General features: G+C 38.6%; 1 protein-coding gene across 1 annotated transcript; it reads left to right on the plus strand.

Annotated features, from left to right (window-relative positions):
* The first annotated feature begins 89 nt into the window (after positions 1 to 89).
* Positions 90 to 13,206, plus strand: mettl14 (methyltransferase 14, N6-adenosine-methyltransferase non-catalytic subunit). The gene is made up of 11 exons (XM_085162448.1): positions 90 to 405; positions 826 to 914; positions 1,255 to 1,342; positions 2,622 to 2,699; positions 8,009 to 8,096; positions 8,172 to 8,262; positions 9,283 to 9,424; positions 9,881 to 9,973; positions 11,692 to 11,808; positions 11,943 to 12,153; positions 12,307 to 13,206. The coding sequence occupies exons 1-11, from the start codon at positions 340 to 342 to the stop codon at positions 12,612 to 12,614; spliced, it is 1,371 nt and encodes a 456-aa protein (XP_085018574.1). The 5' UTR covers positions 90 to 339; the 3' UTR covers positions 12,615 to 13,206.
* Positions 13,207 to 15,849: the final 2,643 nt, after the last annotated feature.

Genomic DNA, 15,849 nt, shown 5'->3' on the forward strand with positions numbered 1-15,849 from the left:
ATACTTTGATGATTTAACCAATACAGTTAGGCATAACTGTATACAATACAGTTAGGCATAACTGTATACGAGCTATAACGAAATTCAAATACACATGTGCCTTTGACTTTCATTTTGAACAAACCCCACCGGCGGAAGGGCAATAAATGGAGCCTGAGCGTGCGGGTGTAGAAATCGATTGCATCTATCGACTTTTCCTTTTTTTTTTAGCGGTTAACCTGCATTAGCCGGTTGCTAACTGTTGTTACAGATAGCTGTAAGTGTTATATGAAAATATTTTATTTACACCAGCGGCCAAGGGGACTTAATAGTTTGCCAGAACACAGTATATGAGACGCAATGAACAGTCGTCTTCAAGAGATACGCGAGAGACAAAAACTTAGGCGGCAGCTGTTAGCTCAACAGGCAAGTACACAACGAGCCCCCAAGCTGCCTCTCAACTTAACTACATACCTAACGGATTTGTATTAATAACGTGGAGCTAAGCGTGTTATATACAAAATGGGTTTTCATATAGTTTTCCGTCCAACACATCGATGCATGGGTGCCGATAACTTGCCTATCCCTTTCAAACATTCACAGTGGTCGCCCTCGAGAGGAGCAGACTCAATACTACACGTACATTGAGTCTGCTCCTAAATAAAAAGATTTGAGCGCATTGAGGACCCATTACAATTCTCCATAACGCTATGGAGTCACGTACCAGCAGTACAAAACACCAAGGGGTGTTTTATTAAGCAAATGTTTCCTCATAGTCGGCACTGTATGGTTGACACAACACAAGCAGGAGGGCCTTTATATTTACTTGTTCTGTCGTTACCACAGCTGGGAGCTGAAAGCGCAGACAGCATCGGAGCAGTCCTACACAGTAAAGACGAACTAAAAGAGATCGAGGAGACTAGAGAAACATGCAGGTAAGCTGTAGTGTTGGTACTGTTGATGGTGGCTGTGGCTCAGGCGGTAGAGAGGAGCATCCACCCATCAGAAGGTCGGCGGATCATTCCTCAACGCCACATGTTAAAGCATCATTAACAACATACTGAACCCCCAAGTTGCCCTGAACCATTATGAGTCCCAGTCCGTTTACTAAACTGCAGAAATGCTCAGAAGCATTTTTCTCTTTGGGTTTACTGCATGCACACTTTTTTTTTTTTTTTTCATCTTGTGCGCTCTGTGTTGTCATTTTTTCAGTACCAAATGCTTCCTTTGGGACTTAGGAAATGTTGAAATATTGAGGTATATTTGTTGTTGCAGGGCTTCATATGACAGCACAGCCCCTTCTTCTAAAAGGAAAGCACAGACTGAAGGAGAGGACACAGAGGAGGATGTGGAAGAGCAAAAGGTGAGTGTAACCACATAAATGTTGAGTTTATGAGATTTGGCATTATATAAATAAAACATAATTAAAAAGCCTGAATGCATTAGGAGGAGTTAAGTATTGTAACATTGTGCCATAGGCAGTAGTAAGTAATATGTGATAAAGTGGTGGAGCCTACAGCAAAGCTATGTTCAAAAGTGTCTCTCTTACAATATAGTTAAAGTTATCACTGACATCATTAGTGATTACATAAAGGCTCTTATTCTACAAGCATCTATACATGAGTGCCTTGAAATGTGGCGTGACTTGGACACAAAGGCTTGTAAAGGACTGGATTGGAGGACAAAACTAATCTACTAAAATCTTGTCTGGTAAATGTTGTCTTTGAGCCAGAGTTTGACTTTGTTCTTTTGCGTGACTATAATGACGTAAATACAAATGACTTATGAAAAAGGTGGAAGTATTAGTTCATTTTTCCATTTAATACTTTCAAGTATTATTAAAACTACAACCCATTAAAGGTTTTAACAGATTATAACTGAAGTTAATGAATTGTAAGGTGAAGTATAGATTTACAATCACAATTTCAGAGAAGTTTGCATGCTGTGCGTGTTAATAAATCAAATCAATAGAACCGAATAGAATACAGAAAACATGTAAAATATTTAAATTGAGACATTTTGCTATTTTATTTAAACAAAATGGTTAGGCCAGCAATGAGCTGGTGAAATATGATAGCTGGGATAGGCTCCAGCCCCAAAGTCTGTAAACATGGACTTGTTCCAGCGGTTTTGGGAAGTGTTATTGCCATCAAATTCATAATGAGCATTTTTTTTCTTAAAATGGTACATTTTCTCAGTTTCTGCAGTAAATAAAACATGGGTTATAAGATTTGCAAATCATTGCATTCTGCTTTTATTTACATTTCCCAAAGTGCCCCAACATTTTTGGAATTAGGGTTGTATTTTAATATAGTGCAAAATGCATCAATTCAGATGTATTAGAACAAATATATGAAAATGTGGACAGATTTAGCTGGCTGACAATGTCCCATCTCACTCTTTGATTAACATCTAACTGATTAATGTTTTTTGTACGTTTGTGTCTTAGTCTTTTTCTTCATATTAAACAGTGGTGGTATTTGTTATAGTTGACGATATAGTTAACCATTCTCTTGCTTTATTTTGCAATTACATTCAGCTGCATTCGTCTGCTAACCATAGTCATAGTCTGTCTTAGTCTTAGTTATAGTCATAGTCATAATTTGTACACACATGCATATGTGGGGCTGTTTGTGTTTTAGGATGAGCTGGAAGTGCAGCAACCAGATGAAACCAACCCATATGAAGAGGTGTACAAGGACTCAAGTACTTTTCTTAAGGTTGGGAAATTCTTTCTTCACATTCACAGTCACTTTTATATGGACTTGCAAAACCTGTTTCCACACAAAGTATCCAGCAACTTTGAGAAAAAGAACATTTTTGAGTGGACTATAATTTGACTTTCCTAGAGATACAGATTACGCAGCAGGATGTCTCAGTCACTGCTCTCTGTCTACATTTGTCTGTTTTGGGGCATTTTATACACACACACACACACACACACACACACACACACACACACACACACACACACACACACACACATTAGTGTGGCATCTTATTAATTTTGACAGCAAATTTTGATTTGGTTTTGGTGTAGTTGTAGTTGACCAAATATCACAAAATTCTAGTAGACTGAATTGAAAGTTCCAAATTGCCACTAGGTGTGAATGTGCGAGTGAATGTGAGTGCGAATGGTTGTCTGTCCCTGTGTGTTGGCCCTGCGACAGACTGGCGACCTGTCCATGGTGTACCCTGCCTCTCGCCCTATGACAGCTGGGATAGGCTCCAGCGCCCCCCGCGACCCTGAAAAGGATAAGCGGAAGCGAATGGATGGATGGATGAATTGAAAGTTGATTCAGTTGACTAAAATATAAAGTGTTAAAGTTTGTTGTGTTTTTACCAGTGAGAGTTGTTCCACATGGTTTACAAAGTGTATTATTTTCCTTGACATCAAATGCCAAACTTGCCCGTATGTCTGTTTTTTTTTCTTTTCTTCCTTCCAAGCAATGACATTTTGTCGCATTTTCACAAGGAAAAAATGGTGTACCTTTTTCCAGGGAGTGCATCTGACCTTACTGCACAATAGGGCTACCACGATTAGTCGACAAGTCACGATTACGGCGGCTAGCAAAATCGTCGACGACTAATTTAATAGTCGACACGTCATTTGAAGCTTTGTAAGATCCCAAAAGACGCAGGAATAAGTAATAGTATTTAAGAGTGTAATAACGGACTGAAACAGAAGATGGCAGCACTGCATGTACAAGGATGCCAGCTGCCGTTAAACCCAGAAGAAGAAGAAGAAGAAGCAGCGTCTGGTATCGTAGCTGTGTCCAAATTCAGAGGCCGCATCCTTCGGAGGCCGCATTTGTAGGCCAGTTACGTTACAGTAATGCGACGAAGGCTGTCCAAATTCGACGACTTCTGTAACTGCGGCCGACAAATGCGTCCTTCATTTCCCCAGATTTGAAGGATGGGTTGGATGTATCCTTCATGGCCCAACCTATCCCAGGATTCATAGCGCGGCCCAGCCAATTCCATCAATGGCGGCAGCTAATTAGTTTTAATATCACTATTATTACTCTTTCTGGGTCACAAAATAAACTTTTAACTTATTTTCAGGCGGGAATGTAGCTGTGCAAACTTCAAATATCTGCTTGGTTTATCAAGACATCACATATTTGCAAAAGCGCTCCGACGTTTTTGGAGATGTCTGTCATCCACCAGCTCGATAGCTAGCCGGGGTTCAAGGCTCACTAGAGCCGGCGAGAACAGCAAACTCCCGGCAAATCGTTTTCAACCCCCCCGCTGTCTTTTGCTACTCAGGTTAAACATGATATATAAGTCACTTAGATAACTTAAAAATTTTATTGTTCGGTTTTTTCAGTGTTTTATTTGTTCCTGAGTAAATCGGTTTAGCTGAGATTAAAGTTATAGCTTTTTACTAGGGCTGCACGATTTTGTATAAAATGAATCATGATTTTTTTGCTTAGAATTGAGATTACGATTCTCTCACGATTTTCTTTTCCAATATAAATATTTATTGCACTTATGAACTGCACATCAACTTCGCAACAGTTGAGACTGAACATAAAAACAATAAATGTAATAATCTAGAAAACTAATTGAAATGACTGTCGAGCTGCCACTGCCATGCTTCTAACAGGAAACTTCACTGTGCTGTAACATGATATGTAAAAGATTTTTAAATTTAAAGGCACTGATTTTTTTTTTCCTTTCAAATTGCTTTGGTGATGCTAACCTAGATTTTACCCAGAAGATTTAGTGCAACCAATGTGACAACGAGTTAACTTGAAAGAGAACAGAAAAAAGAAGTAGTGAAGGAAGAATTATAACGATATCATTTTTAGTTGCTTCTTAAGTAATCAGCAGCCAAGCATATGTAAGATAAACAAGTTTCATTCTCCCAGGTGTTGCCAAACCAGAAGTGAAAGTTTTGTTTGCCAGCATGAGTATTTGACTTGGACTAAGGATAGTCTGTGGAATGTTTCCTAACTAAATAAATTATTAATTCAGTGCCAGTTTCTATTGTAACACGATACTACTTGCACTGTAAACATTTATGCTGTTTGAGTACTCTTATATTTAAATTAGGGCTGCCCCAATTAGTCAACTAGTCACGATTACGTCAACTATCAAAATCGTCGACGATTAATTTAATAGTTGACGCGTCGTTTGAAGCTTTGTAAGATCCCAAAAGACGCAGGAATAAGTAATAGTATTTAAGAGTGTAATAACGGACTGAAACAGAAGATGGCAGCACTGCATGTACAAGGATGCCAGCTGCCGTTAAACCCAGAAGAAGAAGAAGAAGCAGTGTCTGGTATCGTAGCTGTGTCCAAATTCAGAGGCCGCATCCTTCGGAGGCCGCATTTGTAGGCCAGTTACGTTACAGTAATGCGACGAAGGCTGTCCAAATTCGACGACTTCTGTAACTGCGGCCGACAAATGCGTCCTTCATTTCCCCAGATTTGAAGGATGGGTTGGGTGTATCCTTCATGGCCCAACCTATCCCAGGATTCATAGCGCGGCCCAGCCAATTCCATCAATGGCGGCAGCTAATTAGTTTTAATATCACTATTATTACTCTTTCTGGGTCACAAAATAAACTTTTAACTTATTTTCAGGCGGGAATGTAGCTGTGCAAACTTCAAATATCTGCTTGGTTTATCAAGACATCACATATTTGCAAAAGCGCTCCGACGTTTTTGGAGATGTCTGTCATCCACCAGCTCGATAGCTAGCCGGGGTTCAAGGCTCACTAGAGCCGGCGAGAACAGCAAACTCCCGGCAAATCGTTTTCAACCCCCCCGCTGTCTTTTGCTACTCAGGTTAAACATGATATATAAGTCACTTAGATAACTTAAAAAATTGTTCGGTTTTTTCAGTGTTTTATTTGTTCCTGAGTAAATCGGTTTAGCTGAGATTAAAGTTATAGTTTTTTACTAGGGCTGCACGATTTTGTATAAAATGAGAATCATGATTTTTTTGCTTAGAATTGAGATTACGATTCTCTCACGATTTTCTTTTCCAATATAAATATTTATTGCACTTATGAACTGCACATCAACTTCGTAACAGTTGAGACTGAACATAAAAACAATAAATGTAATAATCTAGAAAACTAATTGAAATGACTGTCAAGCTGCCACTGCCATGCTTCTAACAGGAAACTTCACTGTGCTGTAACATGATATGTAAAAGATTTTTAAATTTAAAGGCACTGATTTTTTTTTTTTCCTTTCAAATTGCTTTGGTGATGCTAACCTAGATTTTACCCAGAAGATTTAGTGCAACCAATGTGACAACGAGTTAACTTGAAAGAGAACGGAAAAAAAGAAGTAGTGAAGGAAGAATTATAACGATATCATTTTTAGTTGCTTCTTAAGTAATCAGCAGCCAAGCATATGTAAGATAAACAAGTTTCATTCTCCCAGGTGTTGCCAAACCAGAAGTGAAAGTTTTGTTTGCCAGCATGAGTATTTGACTTGGACTAAGGATAGTCTGTGGAATGTTTCCTAACTAAATAAATTATTCATTCAGTGCCAGTTTCTATTGTAACACGATACTACTTGCACTGTAAACATTTATGCTGTTTGAGTACTCTTATATTTAAATTAGGGCTGCCCCAATTAGTCAACTAGTCACGATTACGTCGACTATCAAAATTGTCGACGATTAATTTAATAGTTGACGCGTCGTTTGAAGCTTTGTAAGATCACAAAAGATGCAGGAATAAGTAGTAGGATTTAAGAGTGTAATAAAATCAGTGAGTAGTCTCACTGTTACAAACAAAAATCAGCTCTGACAAGCAAGGGATATATGAACAGGATTATTCATGTTTTCACAGTTTGTTCCTAATATGTGTTGGAATTAAATAATTTGCAGTGCCTCAATAATGCTATGCTTTTTATTAATAATAAGTGTTATAAAGTTATATAGTGTAGTATTAAGTGGACACAGCCCTGAAAAATAAAGGCATTAGACCATGTGTGCTTGGGGAGTGGAAAGCTGCAGACTCCCGCTCATGCTTGCCTGGGAAAATGCACATAAGAGAGCACCATCTCTAGTGGAAAGTTACTGAGACACTGTTGTTTAGACTAGAATGAGAGAGCTTCTGTAATAAAACTGTTAGGGGCACACCGCCATTTTGAGATCCGCGGCAGCATGTCATGCAGGACGCATCTCCCTTCTAGAAGTAATAAAGTGTTAAATGGTCTACTGAGCAGTGTTTTGTCTTCCATTGGATGCCTCTGAAGAATCAAAAGAACTCGGTGAAGTGTTGATATTTACATATGATTCCACATTTTTTCACGTTCCATAAATTTTATATTTTTGTAATACAGTGGTCCGTCGTTTATCACGGGAGTTGCGTTCTAAAAATAACCCACGATAAGTGAAATCCGCCAAGTAGTCAGCTTTATTATTTACAATTATTATAGATGTTTTAAGGCTGTAAAACCCCTAACTACACACTTTATACACTTTTCTCAGACAGGCGTGAACTTTTCACACTTTTTTCTCTTGTTTAAACACTCTCAAAGTTCAAACCTTCATAGAAAAATAAGTCCAGTATTATAGAATGAAACCAAAGATCGAACCCTGTTTTCAGGGGTTCATGTTCAGGGTCCAGAACATGGGAATAGAGCAGCTGCGAGAGAAGTCAACATTAAGGAATCAATGGTACGGAAGTAGAGGAAGCAAGAAGAATGAGTTGAGTAAAGTTTGACTTATCTGACTGTTTTGTTTTGCTTAATGTATCTTATAATCTGGTGTGCCTTATAGTCCGAAAAATACGGTAATTTCTGCCTTTCTTCAGCATGTCCAGAAGTCCAACTTTTTGTGCAATGGTTAGCATCTTCCTCTGCCTTTTGGGTGCTACTTCAGGGGCCTTTGACGGTGCAAAACGCACAAGATTGTCAATGATCTACATCCAATCAGGATGAAGAAAAATATGTGCTATAAAAAAATATTAAATATTTTAAAATGGCACATATTAAAGGTATGATAAAACACAGGTTCACATGTTGTTTGTCTTTATATGGCAATTTTCTTTCATTCTCAGGGTACCCAGTCATTGAATCCTCACAATGACTACTGCCAGCATTTTGTGGACACTGGGCATAGGCCACAGAACTTCATCAGAGATGTTGGTAAGTGTGTGCTTGCTATTTGATTGTTTTATATTCATGTATGTGAGTCTGACCTCTGTGTCGCCTGTTGTAAAGGCTTGGCCGACCGATTTGAAGAATACCCTAAACTTCGAGAGTTGATCAGACTGAAGGACGAACTCATCGCCACTACCAACACCCCTCCCATGTATGCTAAGTGAATACTAATGTTTATCTGATGAGTGCAATTAATTTATGCTTGAATTACAGTCCATCTGGAATGTGTTCACAGCACTTTACTTATTCTGCCTTTTGTCATGTTACAGCCTTATTTTAAAAGGGATAAAATTAATTTTTCACCCCAAAATCCATTAATTTGATTTGATTTTTTAAAAGTTTTTCTTATGTATATATTAAAATAAAATACAACAAAAATATAACATCTACAGAAGTATTTACAGCTTTTGCTAACACATTTAAATTTGAGCTCTGGTGCATCTTCTTTCCACTGATCATCTTACAAATGTTTCTACAAAAGATTGGAGTCCACTTTTTCTAAATTCAGTTGATTGAACATGCTTTGGAAAGGCACACCTGTCTATATAAGGTCCCATAGTTGATAGGTCATGTCAGAGCACAAACCAAGCCATGAAATTGTCTGTAGACATCTGAGACAGGATCTGGTGAAGGGTACATAAACATTTCTACAGGGTTGAAGATCACGATGAGCACAATGGCCTCCATCGTTTGCAAATGGAAGAAGTTTGGAACCACTAGGACGTTTTATAGGTTGGTCGCACATCAACCTGAGAGAAGTTCTATGAAAGCAAATGGGAGAAATTGCCCAAAAATAGATGTACCAAGCTTGTAGCTTCATACATAAAATAAAACCTACTTGGAGGCTGTAATTGCTGCCAAGCAGGTTTTAACAAAGTATTAAGTGAAGGCTGTATATACTTATATGCATGTTATATTTTTGTTTGTTTGTTTGTTTTACATTTTTATTAACTTTGCAAGAATTTCAAATAAAGTTTTTTTTTTCTTTACTTTGACACTGGTTTATTGTTTGTTGAATTTGAGGTAAAAATAAATTTAATCAATTTTGGAAAAAGCTGTAAAAAGTGTATAACAAGATATGGAACAAGCGAAGCACCGTGAATACGTTCCAGATGCACTGTAAAGTAGTCACTGACCATTTCAAGTTCGGTACGTTTGTCTGTGTTTTTAGGTACCTCCAGGCAGACCCAGAGCACTTTGACCTGAAGGATTTGAAGTGCAAATTCGATGTGATTTTGCTTGAACCTCCTCTAGAGGAATACTACAGAGAATCAGGCATAAGCCACACTGAACGCTTCTGGACCTGGGATGATGTATGTATACTATTTCTGTCTGGTTTGCATTTACTGATTTGGACTAGCATGTAATTGAATACTGAAAACTTTTACTGTTTTTAAAAAACACTACAAAACTAAAATAAATAAGCTGCAGAAGTTATCTTATGTGTGAAGGTGAGGTAGGGGTTGGTTTGCAACATGACTCAAAGGACAGCAAACAGTTTGGACCTGTAAAACAGCCAGCATCCCAAATGGCACTGTTTATCTGCTGATGTGAAAGTCTGTTAAAATGTGTCATAATTCTGATTGCAAAAGCTGCCAGACAGGACTGGAAAAAAAGGAATGGCTTTATCTCCTGCAGGGTTTTTTTTAAATACAAAGGTAGCCTATGAGCTAGAAAAGAAGAGTAAGTAGTAGTTATTTACTCAGCATGGAGTGTTCTTCTCATTTACGCTTATTCCTCTTTCCATTCCCTTCACTCTCCTATTATAGCTCATGAGACTGGAGATAGAAGAGATATCTGCTCTACGTTCCTTTGTCTTTCTCTGGTGTGGCTCTGGTGAAGGATTGGACCTGGGCAGGATGGTAACGCAATTTTTTATTAATTAAAAAAAGCATTCAGTCCTGGAGTGAGCCAAAATTTCTCATTGTAACAGGTTGATCAATTTTAGACACTTTACCTGTTAGTGGTTTTAATGTTGTGGCCAGAAAAATCCACAATTGTCCAGAATTTAGTAGATAATAATTTGATTTACTGGTTCCTGGTTCGCCATATTAAAGATTGACATATTTTCAGTTGCTCAGAACCTAATTCAGTATGCTTCTTATCCCCGAGTTAGACATCAGAAAAGTGAATTTTAATTAATTAGGTTATGTAATAATTTTATAGAGATACATTAATCTAAGCCTGACTTATGAGTTTTAGGGGAAGAATATATCTACTTTTGCTTTGAACTTAAAAATGTTTATGTCAATGTTATTTTTCTTTGACAATTGGAGAAATGAAAATTTATTGATATCAGCATCCTGTTCTAGAAAGCAGGTTTAGGGAAAATCTGAGTTAATCAAGAGATGAGGGGAGGTCTGTGGGTTTTCCCATCTAGAAGGATAGGTACAGGAAGAAAGAGAGAAGGAATTCAATTTAATTCAATTCAATTCAATTGTATATGTACAGCACCAAATCATAACAACAGTTGCCTCAAGGTGCTTTATATTGGTATGTTGTCTTTGGAAAAGAGAAAACAAGCTTATCCTGCCCAGTTTTAATAATCTGTATGACTCAGTTTCGTTTCCTCATTCATTGAGTTGATAACAGAACACTTCCTAGAATTCTTTAATCTGTAGAAATGTCTTGGCGAACACTTAAATTGCAATCCAGCTGTTCTCTATCTAAGGAACAGTTCCCTGTCATCAGTGTAAAGACCGAGAAAGTTATCGCCGGACATCGCAGATTGCCAATAAACTCAGAATAAATTATATAACACATACCAACATAAATCTTGTGACATAAATGTGCTTTACAGTTTTTAAATACAGATTACTTACAGTCTGATCTGTTCTGACCTTAGAAAAATATGTTCACATGTTGACATAAGCATAAAATGATTTGGAATGAATGTCTGAACCTCAACATTTGCACTTTCTAAAAAATAAAATTGCCACAGAATAGTATCAAAGTTAAGAGGAAATTCCTCTTAGGCTACGTTCACACTGCAGGCGAAAGCGCGACCCATATCCGATCATGGTATGACAGTGTGAACGGCACAAATCCGATATTTTCAAATCCGATCAGGGTCACTTTCGTATGTGGTACTGAGTCTGATACATATCTGATGTTTTAGAAAGTGACTGCTCTTTGGACGGTCATGTTGCATGACTCCGTCTTCTATGTCACTGACACAAGACAGACGCCAATTATCAGCACCGGAGAAGACATTGCGAACGCTTGCTGGCCATCCAGTGAAACTGTTTGGAAGACAATGTTGGAGAAACATGAACATTTTATTTGTACTGTATAATCTGCAGATTCTGACAGAAATCTGCAACTATCCTTTGAAGCACCGCTCCTCTCTAAAACAGCAATAAGGACAATTATTAGTTAATTATTAGTTCAGAAATATGCTTTCTTTTAAAGATAACGATTTGCAGTTGAATTTACATTATATACGAGTTACCCATTGACCTAGCCTACAGTAAATGTTATTTATTTATTTTCAGTTAAACAGCTTTAAATACAATGCTTGTTCAGTCTGTACAATACATTGGGATGTCATAATACCTACCGTTTATTTCTTCTTTTTCAGTGTTTGAGGAAGTGGGGCTTTAGGAGGTGTGAGGATATCTGCTGGATTAAGACCAACAAGAATAACCCAGGAAAGACCAAAGCACTGGATCCAAAAGCAGTATTCCAAAGAACCAAGGTATTTTCCGGGCGCGCGCGCGCACGCACACACACACACACACACACACACACAAATTTGGTATATTATTGATGTAAATTGTGGGACTAATTATATAGTATGATGCATGATGACAAACAACACGATCCTTCCAGGAACACTGCCTAATGGGAATCAAAGGAACAGTGCGTAGGAGTACTGATGGAGACTTCATCCATGCCAATGTAGACATTGACTTGATCATCACTGAAGAGCCTGAGATGGGAAATGTAGAGAAGCCTGTGGAGATCTTCCACATCATTGAGCACTTCTGTTTGGGCCGCAGGAGGTTGCACCTGTTTGGAAGAGACTCTACCATCAGACCAGGTACGATGGATATGTGCTTTTCTTTGGAAAGTATGTTGACTTAAAATTAGTTGACAACAACATTTTATTTACTTATTTTCAATTCAATTTCTCTGTCTTTTGTTCTTGTTTGTCATTACACATATTGTTTCTTTTTTTCCACTCTCATTCTAGGCTGGCTGACAGTGGGTCCTACTTTGACAAACACCAACTTTAACCCAGAAACCTACGCTGCACATTTTGGTTTACCTAACTGCCATCTGTCTGGCTGCACTGAAGAAATAGAGAGGCTCCGGCCCAAGTCTCCCCCTGTTAAACTTAAGTCGGACCGTGGTGGCGGAGCACCCAGAGGGGGGCGTGGTGGGCCAAATGCTGGAAGAGGGGGAGACAGAGGTCGAGAAAGAAACCGACCAAATTTCCGTGGAGACAGGGGAGGGTTCAGGGGTAGGGGAGGGCCACATAGAGGCTTTCCACCTCGGTAGAGTAAAGAACTAATGCCATCCACACTATAGTGGGAACTTCCATTTGTTTTGTCTGAAGATTTATCCGTAACTCATTTTTGTATGTAAATGATTTAGATGGAAAAAGTTGAAAAGTTTGCCAGTGTGGTTACTTTTTTAATCATTTTGATTTCTTTATATTTTTCATGGATATACATTAGATTGAATAAGAGTTTCCTGAATAAAATAGATTCTCACCACTTCTGTTTGCATATTGATTTTTGTATTTGGAGATGAATATATATGTACTCATAAAGATGATCAGGGTTTCATATTTAGACAGGTTATTGAAAGTAAGTGGAAAGTAAAACAAACAGTAGTTATTGTTGATGAAATAGTAAACTTCCTTATTATTATTATTATTATGTGGGTCACGATAATCCAATTGTACACTTCTCAAAAAAATGTAAGACTCGGTCACAGTATATGAACTTCAATGTCAAACTTCACAGATATCTATCTGTCACTTCCATTTACATCAAAGCAGGCGAGAGTGAATAACAGCAGCTTATGCTTTGTAACTGGACTGATTCAGTTGATATCAGTTTCAATGACCCTGTTATATTGAGACGGTCGAGTTTTCCCTCAATTTTTTCAGCAGTATACTAAAAAAAAAAAGCTGCTGCCTCACTGCAGCACTACAGTAAATTCAAATTCAAATTTTATTTGTCACACACACACAACCATACACAGTATGACATGGGGGTGAAATGCTTGTAGCTGTACAATGCCCGACCATTAAATGACAGAAAAAAAAAAAGTTTTACAGTATTTACAATTTACAGGTTACTACAAAATTTACAAATTAACTTAGGAATTTACAGTAAAAAATGTGCAAATAGCAGAAAGAGATTATAAAGATTATAAATAATAGGAATTATAGGATTATAGGAAATGTGTGGTGGTGCGTGTGGTGATGTGATGTGTGTGAGAGTCCAGTCTTATAGTGATGTGTGTGGGAGAGTCCAGTCCTACACCTGGTTCAGGGCCCGAATAGACTGGGGGAAGAAGCTCCTCCTCATTCTCTCTGTTTTGGCCTTAAGGGAGCGGAAGCGCTTCCCAGACCTCAACAGTGAGAAGAGTCCATTGTTGGGATGGGAGAGGTCCATCATAATCTTCCTAGCTTTGGACTTGCACCGCTTGGTGTAGATGGACAGCAGGTCAGGGAGCTCTGATTGAATGATGCGTTCGGCTGAGCGCACCACTCTTTGCAGATCTCGTCTATCCTGCTTGGTGCTGTTCCCAAACCAGGTGCAGATGTTTGCCGTCAGGACGCTCTCAATGGTGCAGCAGTAGAAGTTCTTGAGCACCTTCAGTGGCAGATGGAAGTCTCTAAGTCTTCTGAGGAAGAAGAGACGCTGACGGGCTTTCTTAACCAGGGTGTTGATGTGGCAGGACCATGACAGGTCCTGAGTGATGTGGACACCCAGGTATCAGACACTGTCCACTCTCTCCACTGGCGTGCCACTGATGATGAGGGGTTTGTAATTCCTCGCCTGCTTTGTGGTGAAGTCCACGATCAGCTCCTTAGTCTTGCTGATGTTTAGGAGGAGGTTATTCTGATTCTTCACTGATTGAAGAAAATAAGAACAACCCCAGGTTTCTCTTCAGCACTGTAGCCAGGCTGACAAAAAGTCAGAGCTATTTTGAGCCAAACATCCCTTTAACGTTAACTAGTGATGACTTCATGAACTTCTTCACAAATAAAATTTTTATCATTAGAGAAAAAATTACCAATAATCATCCCACAGATGTAATATTATCTACAGCTACTCTTACTACCATTGATGTTAAGTTAGACTCTTTTTCTCCAATCGATCTTTCTGAGTTAACTTCAATAATTACTTCCTCCAAACCATCAACGTGTCTTTTAGACCCCATTCCTACAAAACTGCTCAAAGAAGTCCTGCCATTGATTAATTCTTCGATCTTATATATGATCAACCTATCTCTAATAATCGGCTATGTACCACAGGCCTTCAAGGTGGCTGCAGTTAAACCTTTACTCAAAAAGCCATCTCTAGACCCAGCAGTCTTAGCTAATTATAGGCCAATCTCCAACCTTCCTTTCATATCAAAAATCCTTGAAAGAGTAGTTGTCAAACAGCTAACAGATCATCTGCAGAGGAATGGTTTATTTGAAGAGTTTCAGTCAGGTTTCAGAGCTCATCACAGCACAGAAACAGCTTTAGTGAAGGTTACAAATGATCTTTTTATGGCGTCTGGCAGTGGACTCATCTCTGTGCTTGTCCTTCTTGACCTTAGTGCAGCATTCGATACTGTTGACCATAATATCCTATTAGAGCGATTAGAACATGCTGTAGGTATTACAGGTATTGCACTGCAGTGGTTTGTATCATATCTATCTAATAGACTCCAATTTGTGCATGTAAATGGAGAGTCCTCTTCACACACTGAGGTTAATTATGGAGTTCCACAGGGTTCAGTGCTAGGACCAATTCTGTTTACATTATACATGCTTCCCCTAGGCAGCATCATTAGAAGACATAGCATACATTTTCACTGCTATGCAGATGATACCCAGCTCTATCTGTCCATGAAGCCAGATAACACACACCAATTAGTTAAACTGCAGGAATGTCTTAAAGACATAAAGACTTGGATGGCCACTAACTTTCTGCTCCTTAATTCAGATAAAACTGAGGTCATTGTACTCTGCGCTGAAAAGCTTAGAAATATGGTATCTAACCAGATTCTTACTCTGGATGGCATTACCTTGGCCTCCAGTAACACTGTGAGGAACCTTGGAGTCATTTTTGACCAGGATATGTCCTTCAACGCACATATTAAACAAATATGTAAGACTGCGTTCTTCCATTTGCGCAACATCTCTAAAATTAGAAATATCCTGTCTCAGAGTGACGCTGAAAAACTAGTTCATGCATTTATTACTTCCAGGCTGGACTACTGCAATTCATTATTATCAGGATGTCCAAAAAACTCACTGAAAAGCCTTCAGCTAATCCAAAATGCTGCAGCAAGAGTACTGACAGGGACTAGAAAGAGAGAGCATATTTCTCCTGTTTTGGCTTCCCTTCAATGGCTTCCTGTTAAATCCAGAATTGAATTCAAAATCCTGCTCCTCACATACAAGGTCTTAAATAATCAGGCCCCATCTTATCTTAATGACCTTGTAGTACCATATCACCCTATTAGAGCACTTCGCTCCCGCTCTGCAGGCCTACTTGTTGTTCCT

The sequence above is a fragment of the Neolamprologus multifasciatus genome, chromosome 6 (assembly GCF_963576455.1).
Source record: "Neolamprologus multifasciatus chromosome 6, fNeoMul1.2, whole genome shotgun sequence".
Lineage (NCBI taxonomy): Eukaryota > Metazoa > Chordata > Actinopteri > Cichliformes > Cichlidae > Neolamprologus > Neolamprologus multifasciatus.

Coding starts and splice junctions, on each gene's coding strand:
- mettl14 (XM_085162448.1), top strand. CDS start 340: ATGAACAGTCGTCTTCAAGAGATACGCGAGAGACAAAAACTTAGGCGG. Junction 2,700..8,008: donor ACTCAAGTACTTTTCTTAAG/GTTGGGAAATTC, acceptor TTTCATTCTCAG/GGTACCCAGTCATTGAATCC. Junction 8,097..8,171: donor GAACTTCATCAGAGATGTTG/GTAAGTGTGTGC, acceptor CCTGTTGTAAAG/GCTTGGCCGACCGATTTGAA.